The sequence below is a fragment of the Coturnix japonica genome, chromosome 1 (assembly GCF_001577835.2).
Source record: "Coturnix japonica isolate 7356 chromosome 1, Coturnix japonica 2.1, whole genome shotgun sequence".
In the NCBI taxonomy this organism is placed as follows: domain Eukaryota; kingdom Metazoa; phylum Chordata; class Aves; order Galliformes; family Phasianidae; genus Coturnix; species Coturnix japonica.
In genome coordinates, this window is record NC_029516.1 from 129128842 (window position 1) to 129148209 (window position 19368).

At 36.8% G+C, this 19368-nt stretch overlaps 1 protein-coding gene across 3 annotated transcripts in view; it reads left to right on the top strand.

Moving 5' to 3' along the window:
• The window catches only part of NALCN (sodium leak channel, non-selective), a 192773-nt gene that overhangs the window by 7499 nt on the left and 165906 nt on the right, over positions 1–19368 (top strand). For all 3 annotated transcript variants that reach the window (XM_015851496.2, XM_015851499.2, XM_015851497.1), the window contains exons 2-3: positions 1828–1974; positions 4664–4846. In XM_015851496.2, the coding sequence (XP_015706982.1) occupies positions 1867–1974; positions 4664–4846 (291 nt within the window). In that variant the 5' untranslated portion in view covers positions 1828–1866. The remainder of the gene's footprint in view (positions 1–1827; positions 1975–4663; positions 4847–19368) is intronic.

Here is a 19368-nt window from a genome sequence, read left to right on the forward strand (position 1 = left end):
CTAATATCTAGGTTTCCTTCTGCACTTGTGGCTTGTAGTGGTCACTTCTTGCATTGCTGAGGCCTGCAGAAAGCTCAGCCTCTGTGCCACACCAGCAGGAATGTCCAAACTCTGCCTAATCTTGTGGAAACAGCACGTTTTGCTCTCTGCTCCCATGTATCAACATAAGCCCCAGAGACAGCCAACTTTCCCACTGTTAGCTTACTAGAACTACTAACATTAAAGAATTAGAAAAATGCATACTAATAATAAAAGTACATAGCAGAAAGACTCTTTTGATTTCAGTAAAGAACAATAACATCTGTTTGCTACTTAAGATCACCTGTTTGCCTTCGGCTTATTGGGCTTTATCTTAGCCTAGTATAATAAATGGAAGTGTCACCATAAAATTAAATGGCTTCAGGTTAAATCCATCCAATGATTACTTTGGATTTAAGTTCACAGTAATAGCCGCCTTCGCATATTGGTCTGAATTTTCTGACAGTGCTGCTAGGTTTCTTGTAATTGTGTGAGCTGCATACTTTCAAGTAAATTGGCATAAACTGAGAGTCGTCACTGATTTATATAGGCAAAATTTTTTTTATTAAAATGAAGGTCCTGTTAATAAATACAAAATCTGTTTGGCATGAAACTAAAATCTTGCAACATCCTTGTTATGAAACTTAGAAAATGTGGGATAGATTGGTGGATGGTGAGGTGGGTTGAAAACTGGCTGACTGAACGAGCTCAAAGAAGAGTTGTCATCAGCAGTGCAGAGTCCATCTGGAGGCCTGTAACTAGTAGTGTTCCCCAGGGGCTGGTTCTGGGTTTGGTCTTGTTCAGCATCTTTATCAGTGAGCTGATTGAAGGGATAGAATCCACCCTCAGCAAGTTTGCTGATGATACACAGCTGGGAGGATTGGTCTGTGCACCTGAAGGTTATGTTACCATTCAACAAGACCTGGACAGACTGGAGAGCTGGGCAGAGAGGAATCTGATGAGGTTTAATAAGAGCAAGTATAGAGTCTTTCACCTAGGAAGGAATAACCCTGTGCATCACTACAGGTTAGGGGATGACCTGCTGGAGATGATCTCTGGGGAGGACCTAGGGGTCCTGGTGGACAGCAGGTTGGCCATGAGCCAGCAGTGTGCCCTTGTGGCCTAAAAGGCCAGTGGTATCCTGGGATGCCATAAAAAGAGTGTGTCCAGCAGGTGATTCCCCCCTTTACCCTGCCCTGATGAAGACACATTTAGACTAATGTATCCAGTTCTGGGCTCCTCTGTTCAAAAACAACAGGAAACCCCCTACAGGGAGTCCAGTGGAGGGTCACAAAGATAATTATGGGCCTGGAGATCTCCCATGAGGAAAGGCTAGGTAATCTAGGTCTCTTCAGCCTGGGGAAAAGAAAACTGAAAGGGGATCAAATAAATATTTATAAATATTTAAAGGGAGGTGGGAAGCAAATGGATGAGTCCAGGCTCTTCTCAGTGGTGTGTAGCACAAGGAGTAATGGCCTGAAACTTGAACATAGGAAGTTCTATACTAACATGTGGAAGAACTTCTTTACAGTAAGGGTGTAGAAGCACTGGAGCAGGCTGCTCAGAGAGGTTGTGGAGTCTCCTTGTATGGAGATATTCAAGATCGATGTAGATGCCAACTTGTGCGACCTATTGTAGGGTACCTGCTCTAGCAGGGAGGTTGGAATCAACGATCCCTTGAGATCTCTTCCAACTTCTGCGATTCTGTGATTCTGTGACAATGCTTTAGCTTAGTTATAAAACTGCTCAAAAATGCATTATAAAATAGTTTTGGTGAATTGATGTCTTTTTTCTTTTTTTCTCCCCAAGGACATTTCATGATCATAGATAACAAAAGTTAACTTCAGGATGCTGAAAAGGAAACAGAGTTCAAGGGTGGAAGCCCAGCCAGTAACAGATTTTGGTCCCGATGAATCTTTGTCAGACAATGCAGATATTCTGTGGATTAACAAGCCAGTAAGTATCTTTTTCCAGGGTTATTAATTGTAAGTTAAATGCAACTTATATTGTTGAAGTATGACTTCTAAGAAAAGTTCTGAAATAGTAGTCAGAAACAGTCATTGAGTTATAGCTGCTAACCTGCAAGTTCTATTTGTTATTATTTTTATTCTTATTTTTTTTGCAAAAACTTAGAAATTATTTCAAAAGGCTGGTTTTCCACACAGAGGTGATGGGGATGATCAAATAACAACCAAATCCATCAAGCTGAGTCTGTACAGCCCTGAGAAAAAAAAAGGCTGGAAGGGGATCTTTAATGTTCATAGATATCTTAAGTGTGGGAGGCAAAGTGACATGGCTAACCTCTGTTCAGTGATGTGCAGTGAGAGAAAAAGGGACAATGGACAAAAAATGGAAAATAGGAAGTTCCATACAAATATGTAAAAAAGAGCTTCTTCATGGTGAGGGTGAAGCAGGCTACCCAGGGAGGTTTTGGATTCTCCTCTGGAGATATTCAAGATCCTCCTGGACACCTACCTGTGCAGCCTGATGTAGGGAGACAGCTTTGCAAGGGAGTTTGGACTTGATGGTCCATTCCAACCCCTACAATTTTGTGATTCTTTGATATACCGATTGCTATTTTACACAGCCACCTTTTTGATGTCTCTGTTTCCTACATATTTGTTACAAGTAGAAGTGAAGTTTGCAAAATGAGCTTTTGAAGAGAATGTCAAAAAGAGCATTTCATTGTTGAAGTGGTAACCAGTTGATAGCTTTGACTTTCAAATTTCCTTTTTTTACAACTCTCATGAATACAGAAGTGTGTTTAGACTGTTTATTTTCAAGTACAGCTCATATTTTTCTAGTACAATTTGACCTACAATGTGCCCTACACAATAGGTAAGTGTGAAATTGTCTGGTGACTTGAAACAGGAGATTGTTTCATTATGAAAAGAGCTATTAGCAGTATGCACAGGATTAAGAGAATGCCTTTGCCACATAAATATGGTTGTTATGATCACGTACTTCAACAGTCAGTGTGCATCTGGGATTCCTATGTTTTTTGAATGATTCATGGTTTCATAGGGAAGGCATTTATGTGCTTCTCCTAGAGGAAAATTTTATTCTGTGAAATAATATATATATTCTGTGAAATAATATCCTAAAATAAATACCTGTTGTTGGTATGACTTTTTTTTAATGAAACTATCACATCCACTGCATTATGGATCTCAGATCCATCTTGCTTTGCTCCCAACTCTTAACATGTAAATAGTTTACAATACAATTAATTATTCATGGTAAATAGTTTAAAAAAGAATGTTCAAATTGAATTTTCTAATTAGCTCAAAATGTTATTGCAGGAATATATGCAGGGTTATTTACATGTGTTTCTTAGTGCACAGTATTCAGCTTTTTTCTCGTCATATTGCTAAACTAGGTGCCTATTGCTCAGTATGTACAATATTAAAATTTTACTAAGGCAGACAAGATGTTTATATATGAGCAAAACTTTGCTGTTTATGTCATTTCTTTTCAATTAATGCAAGGTTTAAGACAAAGTTTGTATAAAAGGGACACAAAGCTATGCATCAGATGCCTTTCACTTTCGGATTATTAATTTAGGCCTAGAATATCCAAACAAAAGAGGTATTTGATTCAGGTCAGATTTAATTACATTTAGATGAGCATTAAATGAAATAAATGTTCTGGTCATTTCTTGATATCAGAAGGTGTGAACTGGTGTAAATTACTGTATCATTTTTTCCGCAAATTGGTTTTAATTCACTTTTATATCTCAGGGTTCTTTTTTGTGTATTTTGGTAATTTTTTGCTTGCTGAAGTGTCTTTTTTTTCTTTTTTTCTTTTTTTTTTTTCTGAAAGACTTGACCCTACCAACTCTGATTCATTACCCTTGTCTGGCTTCAAGATGTTTCAGCGGTATCTTGATTTAAAAGCACAAAAATAAAATTCAGTGCTAAACCCTTACACTGATACATTCTGCTTTCTCATTAGACCTCCCAGTGTGGTTGGCACTGAATATAGCCTTATTAATAATGACTGTTGTGAGACGGAGACCTAAGTAGCCTTAGAAATGAACTGTTCTCTTACAGGAACAAAACTTGTTTTGAACAAAAGTGTATCCTGATATAGAAAAAGTTGTTTTCTGTGACAATCTTTTTCTATACTTATCCTGATGATTTTAATCCCTGTGCCTCTCTGTTCATTTTTCGAATAATTAACTGAAATAAAATCAATTCATCTAAATAAAAAAACACATGAAAAATTAACTCACCTAAATGTGAAATTAAAATTTTCCATGGATATTTTTATTTAATGTATTTAACTTATAACATCTAATAATATCACATCTGTCAGCATATAAAGTGAGTCAAATTGTCATTTTAAAATAAATAGGATTACAAAATAAAAAGGATAGAATCTTTACTCTCAGTTTCCTGGCTCTAAATACTTGGTTTATGAATTATACAGCCTCCCTTATTACATAATTAATAACTTGTTTTGTATATTTCAAAAAGTCAAGAGTGCTTACTTTTAAGATTAGGACCTTAAATATGTGCATCGTGATGTAAAAGAAAGCCACAAATGTGTGTTTACAAGGTGTCAGTACAAGTTAGAGGGGATAAATATTTGAGCTCGTTTTAAACATTAATGCAAACTCGAGATGTCTTTTTTTCTTTTCCAGTGGGTGCACTCTTTATTACGAATCTGTGCCATCATCAGTGTTATTTCTGTTTGTATGAACACTCCAAAGACTTTTGAGCATTATCCTCCTCTCCAGTATGTGACATTTGCTCTTGACACCCTACTGATGTTTCTTTACACTGCAGAGATGATAGCAAAAATGCATATCCGTGGCATAGTTAAGGTAAGTATTTGGAAATTAACCTATATATGCTCAAGAAAATTGAGATGAATAAATACCATTGACATCTGATCTTTCTTTCATAACTTCTCAGTTCCTTTTGCTGTGAGTATTCTTAGCTGCAAGCAGCATCATGGCATATAAAGAGAAAAGATGGCTCGAGAAATATGTGACTTTACTGCATAGTTAATCTCCACCTAAGTTTAACACATTCATAATAATGGGTTCCTACTAAGAAGTAGATAATTTCAGTGTATTGATTTAAAGAATGAAAAGCAGAATGATCGGCATGTACATTAGCAATAATCTTTTTAAATGTCTCAAGATGCATGTATTGATATAGAACTTGGATTGCCTTTTCACAAGACTGGATATTTGGCTGTGTGGTTACTTTATTTAAATGAGAGCATTATGTCCTACTGTGAGCTGAATGAAAATTCAATCTTTCTTTGCTGTATTTTTTTCCTTAATAGGTAAACAAATGATTCTGTTATCATATATTTACTGTTGTTGCTGAACTAGTTTGTATTGGTAGGTATGATATGGGAGACCATTAACCTGCATAATGTTTCACTAGTCATCAATTTTTAGCATTATTTTACTGATTGTTTCTAGTCTTCAGTAAAACAAACAAACAAACAAAAACAAGTTTGTCTTATACATAGTAAAATACATCTGTGGCGCTTGTTAAGAATACAGTTTTATCACTACTGCAGGGAGCATATAATCACTGTGTTATTCTTCCTTTCACTGATGAAAGGTCTGGTGACTCCATAGACAAGTTCTACTTAGCTCTTCAGTTTGTTCTGAGATTGTGGGTAGCACTTTTTGTTCACTGCCAAACTAAGCTGTTATGCCATCATATATAAAGAATTTTAATAGTAAAAGTTGGAGCATTATTAATATTAGTATTTAGGAAAGTTACTGAAATAAGATGATTCTGATAAAATATTCTCATTTTATGTAAAGCCAAAGTAATCCTTTGTGAAGTAGTATTTCTGACTGCAAGCTATTGATTATTCAGAGATATCCATTAGGCAGGTGGTTATGAGGACAAAGAATCTCACAAATGGGGAATTAGTGACCAGTACAAGCATTTGAACAGTGCAGAGTTAATGAGTTACTATTATAGCCAGCATGAACTTTGCAAAGAAATGGGTATGAAAATATTATAGCAGAAGGAGAGAGATGGATGGCCGACAGCATGACTTTTGTAACAAGCTTGTTTTCTCAGCCTTTGTGTATGGAAATACAAGCTTCACTCACAGTCAAAACCTAGGGGCAACAAATCACATATTGATGAATATTCTAATATCTTTCATTGGGTTGTTTAAATTGTTATTTTTGTGGATATTATGAACTTATCTTTGAAGCATATCTGATGAGTTTGTCCTCAGAAAATGAATAGCTGTCTGGAGTTTGTTCCACTGTCCTGAATCGTGTAATACATGTATAAATGAGGATGCAGATTACTTGATTTTCACACTGACATTTTACTCTTCCTCTATGGGACAAAAGTATGGTAAAAAGGATTATGCATAACTACTGTTGGGAAAAGATAAAATAGAAACTATAGAAACATTTATTGTTATTGCATTTATTGTTATTTCAACAAATGAGTGTTTGCTTACAATTAATGTCTTTTAGCACTCTATGCTAAATGCAGTTACACTTTAATGAATTGCTTTTTTTAATGCTATATATGGTGTTGTAGACTAGTTTAGGTTTGAAGGGGACTTTCAGAAGTCATGTAGCCCAACCTGCTGTCCAGGGCAGATCCTGTTAGATTAAGTTGTCCACAGTGGTGTCCACACGAGCTACAGACTCCTTTACAGATGGAGATTCCACAAGCTCTCTAAAAAACCTGCTCCAGGATTTGATCATCCAAAAAATATGCTTCTCTAATACCTAATCAGAATATTTATGTGGAATGGGCTGCCCAGGGAGGTGGTGGAGTCACTGACCCTGGAGGTGTTCAAAGAACATTTGGATGTTGTGTTGAGGGATATGGTTTATTGAGAACTATTGGTGATGGGTGGATGGTTAGACTGGGTGATCCTGTGGGTCTTTTCCAACCGTGGTGATTCTATGATTCAATGACTGTAAAAGCTCAACAGATCTGTGTCACTCATCCTGACTTTCTAGCCTTTTCAGTGGTCTTCTGCTAGACTAGCTCCATTATATCTACGTCTTTCTTGTACTAGGGAAACCCAACCTCAACTCAGCTCAAAACGAGGTGTCGATGTGATCTCACAAGTCATGATTAAAGGGAAAAGGTTACTTTACTGGGCCTGCTGGCTGCACTACTGATGTGAATAGGGATGAATTGTAGCTGAACTATGTGAACTTGCATTATATACAGTAATCTTCATAAAATAATGTTAGAATAGAATTAGCCTTAATGTGTGTGTGCTATTAAATTAGACAGTTTTTTTTAATATGCTACCTACATGTTTCTTTGAATGTTAATCAATGAATAATCCATTTTAGTGAATTATTTTATTTGTTCTTTTGATTATTGAATCCAGGGAAAATATTGCTTCAATTAATATTACTATAACTCTGCCAAGAACGTAATTGCCTATGGACATAATGGCAATTGAAGTAAAATACAGCACTCTTTAGAAGCCTATTAACATATGTTAAAGATATTGTATATGAAATATCTTTATTGAAGAGAAACTGTCTATGGGTTATGGTCCTGATTTAAGTGCACTAAAAACTTTTAGAGTACACAGGATCAATCAATGTATTGCTGTATGATTCTACTGAACTTTACCATCAAATAGTAATTCTGTAGAGCCTTTGGATTTGAAGTGCTAACAAACTTTTCAACCTTGATAAATGCAAAATTTTGGTCCAGAGATAAATCTATGGGTAAGGCAGGTAGAATCCACTTAAGTCTCAGTTTGTAACAGTATAAGCATAGCTGAGCTAAGAAGATATTTGAAAATGTTAAGTCATGTCTAATTAACACCTTCTGAGAACAAATTATAAATTTACTTCCTCTGGTTCCCCGGGGGTTTAGAAAAGGTAGTTTCTGAAAATTCTTGCCTTTTCACTAAGTGAGAAAATAAAGTGATGCATCCATCCAAGTGCTTTGTTATGCCAGAAGGAAAGTTAAACTGAGATGTTGCCATGACATTATGTCTTCTAGTGCTCAAGTTTTCTACTGAATAATTATTCTGTGCTAGTTGAGTCTATTTAAAATTTCAGCCTCCTGTACCTTGTGAGTAATGGTCATTGCTTGTCCCATTTGACAAGACAATTGATTCAGTCAGAGGAGTTTGAAGGCAATGCGCATATTGATATCCATCACCTTCAGTACTCACACATATGCAAGCAAAGGGCATGAAATACAGACATTAAATAAATCAGGTGAAATCAGGGTCTGAGGTACTTTTGTTTTCAAAATAGTATGTTGGTATTTCTTATTATCATATTATCATATGCTGTTGGCTTCCAGTAGGTATTTGTAATGCTGAAATGACTCTTCTGGAAGAATTGAAATGGGGATAAAAGTGCAGTCATATTGTATTCTGTACATAGGTGCTATCTGGGAAGAAAAGCCTGAAGAGCTTACGACACGATACTATTGTAATTGTTTTTAGTGTTATAGACTATTGTTGCTTCTCACAGTTTTAAACAAATGCTAATAACATCTCTACCATAGAAATTCATATCTGAAAAATGCAGTACAGGCCTTAATTTCTTACTGACTGAGGTCTTATAAAATTGTAGGACCATTTGTGTAGTGTTGGGCTGTCTACATTCTATAAAACATACATACAGACATTAGAACCATCTTGTACTGACTTGCAAAGCTTTATGAGATAATTAGACCAAGTCTGTTTGTTTCTTACAGTATAATTAAACACTTGAATTCTAAATTATGTTCTAAACTGAAGAATGTTGGCCTGTGTTTGAACTTGCTGTGAAATAATGTGAATAATGCTCAGAAAAATACTGTGCACATGGTATTAAACCTATATGAAATAGATTTTAAATAGAAATTAAATTGAAGAATAACTTTCAAGAATACTAGTTGGTCTCCAACTGAAATTAAAAGTTTGGTGTTGATTACTTTGTCAAGTAAACAATAGGTTTAAAAGAAAATGTGGCACCTAAATTAATGGATTATCTGTATTACTCATGCCAATATTTTTGTACCTTATTTTGGAATTATTATGACAAAAATTAGAAATGGCTTCTCTGGGGATTTAATAGAAATGTTTTTCTTTCCATATATCAGCTAACAAAGGAAATTAAAGGAAGTCAGAAGCAATAGCATTGACATTTCTATTGTTTAATCAGTTAAATTCACAGCAAACTTGTGTACAAACTAAAGGAGTTGTGACTAGAAGTGCTGGACTTTTTTTCAGTAGCATAGAGTGCTATTCATTGATTTCAGAATTCCTCCAAGCCAGAAGCCATAAACAAGCTGAACTAAAGTTTAACCTACCTCCAGCCCTATCACAGGAGCTGCTTCTGTTAAATACTGCTGTCCAGGTTCCTTCATTAGCTGAAATCAATGGCTTTCAGCACATCAGGTGTTGCTGGGCAGTGTTAGTACTATACATGCAGCCCATTGTCATCATCGCCTTTTTTCTGACAGGTGCTTTGGTTGCTGTGGCTGCTATCTCTCTGCCCTAGGTGAGAAAGGCAAGGACGGAGATGATTGGAGCTTGTCTAAGCAGCATGGACTTGCTGCTATACTCATTTCTCTGCAGATAAATGGAGTTGTGCTCCTGCAGTTTAGGCAGCTGGAGGTGGAGCAGGAGTTTCTGTCTTGTGATGAGTACTTTGGTTGCAATCCTCTAAATTAGGCTCTGCCATGCTTTTTAGTTGTATATTGCCTCCTTTTTTTTTTTGGTCACGTTTGCTTGCATTAGATACCTTTTTGCTTCTTAGTTTTAGGATTTAAAATAGAAACACTTTTAGTAGAACTCATCAAAGCTAATTTGCAGGTCTGTAGTTGTCTGTAATTAGCTGTTTACTTTTGCATCTAAAGGAGGCTCTTCCAAAAGTCAGTTCATCTGGCTTCTTTTTTGATTATAGGGAAGCATTAAGTAATGAGGCTGGGTGGTATCACCTAGCCTTTAGGTATCTTATAGTGAGTGGTTAAGCTAACTCCTGGTTTAGAGTTTTTTAATCAGTCACTAAGGAAAATATTACTATAGCTGAGTGCCAGCCTAGTCTTTAACTGTGGCATTAGCTCAGTTATGCCTAAATGAATTTATTCCATAATAATCCTCATCCAAAAGTTAATCTGTGAGTCAGGACAAACAAATTGTTTAACTTACTGCAATTATCTTTTTCTTTTACCTTATTTTCAGTGTTTTTAACATTAAGCATTCCACCTTCAGCTAGTGAGAAATTATAAAATCAGTTTAGTCCTTCTGATAAAGTTACAAATTTAAGATAAAACAATAGTGATTTATTTTCAGTGAAACCCTGTTTGATCATTCAGTAGCTTGATCAGGTCAGTTTGTCTTGTGCTGCAGTCTGAAAACAAGATGGAAGTTTAGAAATGCCTCAGTGGTTTCAGATAACCTGTGTACTTCATAGCATTATATGAATTAAGGATCAGAAAGCTGTGTTGTTCTCAAAGGTCAGATGGTAGAACAGAATATGTGGCTCCTGTTCTCCTGTGTCAGCATGCACAGATGCCTTGTAGTGCCCGATGGTGAGTAATCTGTTGTGGGGGGTGCAAGTCACAAACAGGAGTGAGAACCTCAACATGGAAGGCCAGAATAGACAGAATCGGCATGAGATGAGAAAATTCAGAGATTGTGTGATTGAAGAAAGTGTAATTCTGTGGAGGGGAAAAAAATAGTGAATATTACTTGCCACTGGTAGCAAAAATGCTCATTAAGCAAATATGAAACAAAAATCCAGTTAACTTTAGTTTTGAGTTTTGACTATGCCTAGGGATTATGAGGTGAAAACTATTTGTCCTTACAATAAATTATTTTACATATCTATATGAAAAGTCAGAATTCTGTCCTGTGTATGAAGCTATTAGAATCCTAGATGTTTAGTGCAGTTCACATGTATTCTCTGCTGGGAGAATGTATTTTAGAGCGAATTGTCTTAAAACTTAACTACTGGAATATCCAGTTAAACATTGGTAGCAGTTATGATTGACAGGCTTCAAATATTATTTCATAAGAGTATTGATATTCATCACTAGAATAAGCCTTTCAGTCCTGTGTTTGTTGTGCAGTTTTCCTAACTACACGTCCACTGCCAGGACATCGCTTTCCTGCCTATTGGGATCCTGTTGCTGGCCGAATGCTCTGATGCTGTTTCCAGTCACAGGAAATTTAAAAAATTAAAACTGATTATCAAGAGAAAAACAAATAGGAAATTGCCCACAGCACGCTGTTAGTTCATTGTTACTGTCTGGGGGCAAAATAGAGGTTGCTGCACTAAAATATAAACACCTGTCTCTATGGTTACTTGCTCCTGGTTTTGTTGAAGTGCTTATTACAGGGAAGAAATGACTCATATTACACAGTGAAGCTTTTTTGCACAATTTTTGCCTTTGATTACTAGAAAATCAAAGTAATTTAAATTACTTACTAAGTTTACATAGGCATTATTTCAAAAATAAAATAATTTTTCTAACCAGTCAGTGGGTCATAGAACTTTTGTTGCAAATTATTTTGGGGGCATAGATAAACGTGTCCAGTACACTGCATTTAGTGAATTGCTGTAGTGATCATAATTCAACCTTAAGCTGATAAGGAAGAGTATAAAATATGTTGACATTCATCAGGCATTTTTAAAACACTTTTTCAATATATAGGCTGATGAGATGAATGAAGCTTTTCAGTGATGTTACATAAATAAGGGGCATTACATATATAGAGCAAATCATCAATAAGAAAAATGATATCCGTCTCTGTGCAAGTGAATAAGAACATATATGTGAATTTGTGTTTTCATGAAAAAAAGGCAAAAATTGTGTGGGGGTTTTAAGGTAGTAACCTCAATGGAAAAAAAAAAAAAAAAGTTTTGTGTTTTGCGTTCATCACCACTTAGGAGAGTTTTAAGAACATTGCTTTCTTATGGCTATACTAAGATTGTTGTTTCTTTAAACTTTTCCTGGCCTTTGTAGAGTAAAACGGCTTCATCAGCTTTTATTAATAAACAAATGATAAAATCCACCTTCTGAAAGAGGCCTCTTCCTTATGTAATCTGCCTTTCATCACTGTGGCTGTTTTCTGATGAAGGAGGGCTGCCAGTGATGGTTGTAGATGTGAGTTTCATCACGTGACTTTGCCTATCAAATTTCCCAACTCAAGTCTCCCAGCTGTATCTGATGCTTCCAGGTTTGAGCTCTCAGTTTGAACCATGTGGATCCAAAGCAGCCCATTGTATCCTCTGGAAACCTGACAGCTTTGGGATGGCAGGATCCTGCCCAAACATCAGTAAAGATTTTTTTTTCAGGTAGTGTATTAATTGTGCTTCTGATTAGCCACTTTAAGAGCTGGTGAACCATTGCGACATCCAAGGGAGCTGCATCAGCTAGTAAGACAATCCTTATGGCACTGAATACAGTCAGATAATGAGCAGATGGAGAGGGAAATGCAATTCAGTTTGTCTGTGTGGTAACCCATGAAATCTCTCTGCAGGATACATTGGTACCCATCTGCTGTGGAGTAGTGTCTGTAGAAAGCAGCTGTGTTACACATTGGTGGAACTTACCACCCCACAGTTTCTGTAGGCTTACCAGGTGCTGACAGGGAAGTGTGAGTCCCTTGTTAACTGCAGGGGAAGGCCATGCCTGGCAGCTCTTCACATTGGACTGTCTGTATTACTTATGCCTCAGCTGAATTGAGATGCTGTATGCTGATGTTGCGGGTACAGGAGGGGTGTTGAGGCATTCTTTTCCATTGGTCTGTGGAAACAGTTATTCCCTTTGATGCTTTTTGTACTCGAGGGAAGGAGTGTTATGTTTTCATGTCTATTAAACTTTAACAGTTCTGTTTAAAAATACTTTTTAAAACATGGAATTTTCATGGTAATTCCTAAAGTAAACTGAAAATTTCCACAAATTCACTTTTATTTTAATTTTATAATACAATAAAGTAATTGTTTTGTTGGGACTATTGCTGTTTTGTAATGGTGGATTTTGTCTGTGTATGACGGCGTTCAGTAGCACACGCAGAATCACCCTCTAATTCATAGGACTACAAAAGATGTGTTTTGTTTTCTCATATTATGAATAGAGTAGCTTCATTTTGTTTGCTGTAGTATCAAGTGATTTTTTTCCAAGGCTTCTCAAGTACAGAGTACAAGATTAATGTAAACACTGCATTGTGTGTTATGACAAAGATAAATTATACAATTTATAACATGTTCCTTGGAAGCATTTTATGATGGAGCAATTCAGTGCAGTACACAATTAGTTACAATTTGAACTTCTGTAACTCTGTGATGGTACAGTAATATTACACAACCATAACCATTCAGAGTTATGTTTCACAATTGTAATTCCACTGGCTCTCCCAGATGAATCACTGTTTTGTGAATGTATTTTAGAATGGATTTTAAAGAAGTTCTAGCACTGTGAATGAAGAGACTTTGAAGAAAAGAAGACACACAGAAATGAGAAGTGTTGGCCTTGATCTTTTATTGTTTCTTCTTTTCTCAAGGACAGGCTTTTAAATATATATATTTTTTTAATTTTGAATTGATGCTGTCATGTTTGCAGGGGATTAAATTTGAAGTGACCACCCATTTTAGAAAGAGAGAAACCTACTAATGTTTGATACATAAAATAATTTTATCTGGGGACAGGGCAGGAGAATTCAGAACAGAATTATCTTATGCTTGAGGACGGTTTAGGGAGTATTTGACAGTTTGGATGCTGGGTTGAATTTATCTACATCACTCTTCTACTAAATAAACCCATGAACTTTTTTTAAAGTTTTTAAGGATATGGGAGAAGGTTTTTAAGGATATGGGAGAAGCTTGGAGATTAGCCAGAAACATGGGTGTACGTGTAGGTGGGGTAGGAGTCAGGTATTCTCTGTGTGTATATTTTTATCTGTGTTTGCAGGGAAGAGGGAGTTCACCAAAATTCTCCCATGAGATCTGTTTTGTTCCTCTCTTCTGTTCTCACTCTTTTCCAGTAGTGCCTGATGAGGCCTTTGGGGAGAAGGGTGTTTCTTCCATCCCCAACTCAGTTGTGCTCCTTCCTTGCTCACGATTTTTTGCATTATGGTAACAACAACGAAGGGGGAAAACGACCCTTCTAAATTATCATTCCTTTTATTCTTTATTTTCCTTCTACTTACTCATCTATATTTATGCTGCTCCTAAAATGCCAGTGTCAGCTTCCACCTCTTAATGCCTATTTGTAGTGCTACATTGAGTAGCCCACATGAAGATATGAAAAATTTCCTCTGAGGTGTTGATGTGCTTTATTTATCACCATAACAGGCAGGATCCAGCAACCATAGCAGAACAAGCTAGCTGGTTGTTCCAAGGCTTGCTTAGGCATCATATTTATGACCTCTTTCAGCTATCCTCCTTGAGGCTGGGTGAATAACATTCACCTAACAACAGACCCAAGACTGCAGATCTGCTTTCCGGAGCAGATGATGATAAATCTGATTACCATCAGAGCAAATGTCACATCACCTTTTACGTTTCACTTTCCCACAGAGGCAGCTGGAAGAGGTGGGAGAAAAAGATTCAGAAAACAGGTTGTAGTCCAGGATGTGAGAGAAAAAGAAATTCCCAGAAGCAAACAGGGATGCACAGGAGTCTTTTCACTTGAAGTGATTTGTTGCTTATCCTGTAGCATTCCTGAGAAACAGGGCAGAAATGACCAAGTTGACAGACTGCACTATCATCCAGCTAAACTGTATGCTTTACCACTGAGTTACTGGAATTGCTTAACAAAATTAGCAGACATAATCAATCTTCAAGCATGCTGCCTTGTGTATTTCAACTGTTGATTTAATTTTGTCTTTGGCAAGGTTGATAACAAAATAAACTTGAATTAAAAACCAGTAGTCTGACCAGTCTTCCCTTCTGGTAGGCATTAGACTGCTCTCGTGGTTTGACTTCCTCAAGTGAGATATGGCTCCAGGCTGTGGTTCCATCTGTATTTTATACTGGCTCACATTTTTGATGAATTAGGTCTTATAAGTGTAGCCTTTTTGTGAATGTGTGTAACTGCTCCTGAGGGCACATAATAATGTCATTTTGTTTTATCTGTAATGCGCTGGCTACAGCTGAGAAAGTGTTATCGTTTTGCATCTCAGTACTGTAATAGGGGTGTCAGTATACCAAGTGAAAATCAAAAATGAAGGAATGAGTAATATGTTGTACTCAGTTGTTGTAACGGTGATGGTATTAGAGAAAAAATGGTGAAATAGGGAGAGTGTAGGGAAGTGATTTAATTTTGGGCCTGTTTACAAATATGCAAAGGAACACTAAGATCTTATGTTGAGTTTGAGGTACTCTTTCCTATAGCTGTATCGCCGTGGCAGGATTAACGTGTTCTTTCAGGGCAGAGAATACTGCAATTACAGACTGTTTTTTAATATCAAATTGCAGATTAATTTAGATGAGCACCTCTGAGAGTGAAGCAGCCCTCTAATCCATTCCACATGGACTGTTTACCAAGAATGCCATTTCCTTGGTTTTGTACTAGTCTGGCAATGGTGCTGGCCTGGAATAAATAAATGCCGAGGGAGAAGATTAAAGGGCTATTAGGAAAAACTGTTTGGAGAGACCAGGAGTGATGCTTGCAAAATAATGAATAGAGAGTTAATGAAGAAAAGATTAATCCATTTAACTAAGCTATATTGTGACTTTGACCTTCACATTTTTGAAGAACTTTTTTTAAGGACCAGCATTAACTGCACTGTCAGAAGCAAGGGGTTTTGCTGTCTATATAAACTGTATGTCTGCTGGAGAAGCTTTCTTTATTTGCTGTGTATATTAAAGATTTCAGTGTCCACTGCAGACAGTAGAAAGCCAGAAACTATAATAGCTTTATGATGTTTGGATTTTGTCACAGCATGAGAGTTTAGTCTACAGTACTAATCCTTCATCTTTTGTAGATCCTTAGACCACATTTCAAAAACTTATGAACCATAATGTTAATGATATTGGATAGTGCATTCACAGTAAAATCCTAAAACAACCTCATTAATAATTCTCCATTTCCTGCAGATGTGATGAAAAAAGGATGAGGGGTTAACACCTTACAGTGCTTTAACTGCCTTAGGTAAATAAGTAACTATTTGTACTTAATCACACACATTTGTATTCCTTTCTATGTGTGAAAACAGAATGGCATTCACTTAACGAGCATGGAATTTAAACCCAAAACTTTTTTTAAAAGCTGGAATAAAGTGAGTGAAACTCACTGCTCAGTGCTATCATTATGTGAACATTAGTCTGTGTTAAATTTCAATTAGATTTTTTTGTGGAAAGTAAGTAGGAGTCAGTATCCAGGTTCATATTAAAAAGAATATTCTGATTTTTGCAATAAGCAGAATGTTATCTTTCTTAAAAATTCTTCCAACCATGAATAACATCCCTTATACAAGGTATAAGGACTTTTAAAGAATCCCCACCATGCCCACTGCCAGCAAATGACAAGGGTGAAAACAATTTAGCCAAGGTATGCAAAGCAGATAGGTCCAGTAACTCCCCAGAATGAGTGGTCTCTGTGAATGTAATCCAGATGCCCAGTGAACCCCGCCGCTCACTGGAAAGATGCGGAGGGGGTGCTGGCCTGAACTAACATGAGAAGTGATATGGAGAAGCAGTGTGAGTGGTGAGAAAGCTAAAAGGGGTCACGACATCCTCTTCTGTAAGGAAAAGGATCAGAGCTGTTGCAATCATGCCATGCGTATTGTGAAGAGTGAAAGCAATTTCTAAAAAAAGATTTGGATTTTTGTGAGTACTTGTGGGATTATTCAGAGGAGAGTGAATACAGGAACTCCTGTACAAGCTCATGCTCAAATTTGTATAGCACAACTCAGGGAAAACTTCTTACTTTAGAGAAATGGTGCCGAGGATATGAAAAGTGAGTCTTTCAGCTAGAAGACCAATCATCATCATTGTTCATAGGTACAATTGAAGTCTGCCTGTTAAATGCCACTGGAGATTTGTTTAGTGAGTGGGAACAGGAATAAATGGTGTCTGCTTCATAATTACTGAGCATAACAGCTGAGACAGCTGTCTGTTCTGCCCTGAATGAAGATTTTCTTAGCTCAGACATTACTATTGAACCAAGTCTACTTTCTTCAGTAGGGACAGGTTAAAATTATGATGCAAGAGTACTTCTTCCATTATCTCCTAATTTGCAGTCCTTTTTCAGGGGCGATTTCATAGTTTTGTAATTTTTGCTACTGGTATTCCGCATCATGACATCATGTGGAGCACAAAGAACTACACGTCCCAGAGGACCTCATGGTCAAAGAGGAAAATACGTCATGGAAGTGACACTCTTTCTCACACTGCCTGGCAGCGGGTGTGGGTGTGCTTCCAAGCCGTGGTGCCTTCAATTTCAAAGCAGGCTTCTTGGTCTTTGGAAAACTCTTTTATTTCACTTGATTTATTAGCCTCATTTTTCAATTAGATTGAATTATATTGTGTTATCTTGCATTTTGACATCACAGTTAGTAAAATAAGTTTTCTTCCTTAAATTGTTGCCGCTGTTCTGTTTGTTTTGCTCTGTTTGTTTCCTTGAGCCCAGCTCCCATCTCTCTACCCCTTTCCCCTTTCCCTTTCCATTAGCTGGGGGCTGGAGGGGCCCACTGGCCTACTGTCATGTATATAGATCGATCTAGATAACTCTGTGACATCATTTCAGGTTGGATATCAGGAAAAGGTGTCTCATCAGAGAATGGTCAGGCCCTGGAACAGGCTCCCCTGGGTGGTGGTCATAACTCTGAGCTTGCTGGAGTCCAAGTAGCCTTTGCTATGTATAGTCTGATTTTTGGATGGTCCTATGTGGACCCAGGAGTTGGACTCAATGATCTGTATAGGTCCCTTCCAACCTAGTATATTATATGATTCCATGGTACTATGATTCTCATAGTTAGTAGGATGAGAACTTTAAGATGATTGTCAGATAGAAAATATCCTGTCTGAAAATAATGTTATGGTTCTCTGCCCTTTATTTTTAATTTGAAGATCACTTACTGCATTACCCTTATATTCTTCTTCTGTTTGCTTCTGCCCTAAATAATTTTTGCAACTGAAATAAAACTTCAAAAACCCCACAAACATTTTTATCTCTATTTACACAATACATCTTGCTGTCACCTACTGTAAGGAATGATAAATCCTTTCTAGGATAGTGTATGACATTGAAAATATTACATTAAAACAAAACTTCTTGTCTGTGCTTTTTGAATTGATGAAGATGCTGAGTTGTCTAAAAACAAGTACAGATCAACTGAAATAGCTATCTCTGGGATAAGAAACAATGCATTTACATTTCTGTCAAAAGTCAGTCTAGTAATGTCTTCAAGATTTCTGAGAACTGACAGTTATTTTCATTCAGTTATATCTGGGACAAGGGGGTGCATAACACTGTAACAGGAAGAACACTTAAACAGAAAAAAAGAACTAAGAGGATGTATAAGGCAGAGGGGGTATCTTCAATCTGTTGTGAGAAAGTTCATTTGGAAAGGGATGTTTCTTTATGTACCCTATCAATATTTCTGCATAAGTTTTTGCTCAAAGATAGCATAAAACTGGGTTATCCATGTTTCTTAGATCTAGTTTTGTCTGGTCTTTGCTTCAGCAATCTGCGTATATCTATATGCACTTGATGTCCAGCTTCTTCTGTGCTCCATGAGCTACCACAGAATTCTGTAACCTTCAGACATAATCTCCTTAATAAATGTTGTTGGTTGTTGTTTTTTTTGTTTTGTTTTGTTTTTCCATACTATGCTGAAATATAGTATAAGCCAGTAGCAGTGTTTTACTTTGCTGTGGAGAGTGTTTATTCCATGTCTTTGGGAATTTCATGGGATGTGGGGATACCTAACTGTGCAAACTGGAGCAGTAATGGAGTGCAGTATGGAAGGAACTGAGCTTTGCTGCAGCCTTCTCTAAGCTGCCTTTTAGGAGTGATCTCTGGATTAAACCATCTCCAAATCCAAGCTAAACTGTTATTTTAGAGAGCTAGTTGAAGAAAGTCTAAAACAGAGCCAGAGAACAGGTAGGAAGCACACATGTGACCAAGGATACAGTACTCAGTCTCTTTTATTCAGTAGTGCAAAGGTATACTCTGAATACCTTGTGCTGGACAATCAGTGGAGTGCCAATAATATAGAAGTCGGAAGCTTCACCATACTGCATATTACCAAGGCTTAAGAAAGAATTGTGAGTTTGAGATGATAAGGAGTTGCTCAGGAAATGTCCAAAACAACTGGAAAACCTACCTTGAGTCAAGATGCATGTATCACACTATGGTCAGACAAGTACTCCTTTTTGTATCTATTCTTTTTTTCAATTACATCTGGGTATAAATGACA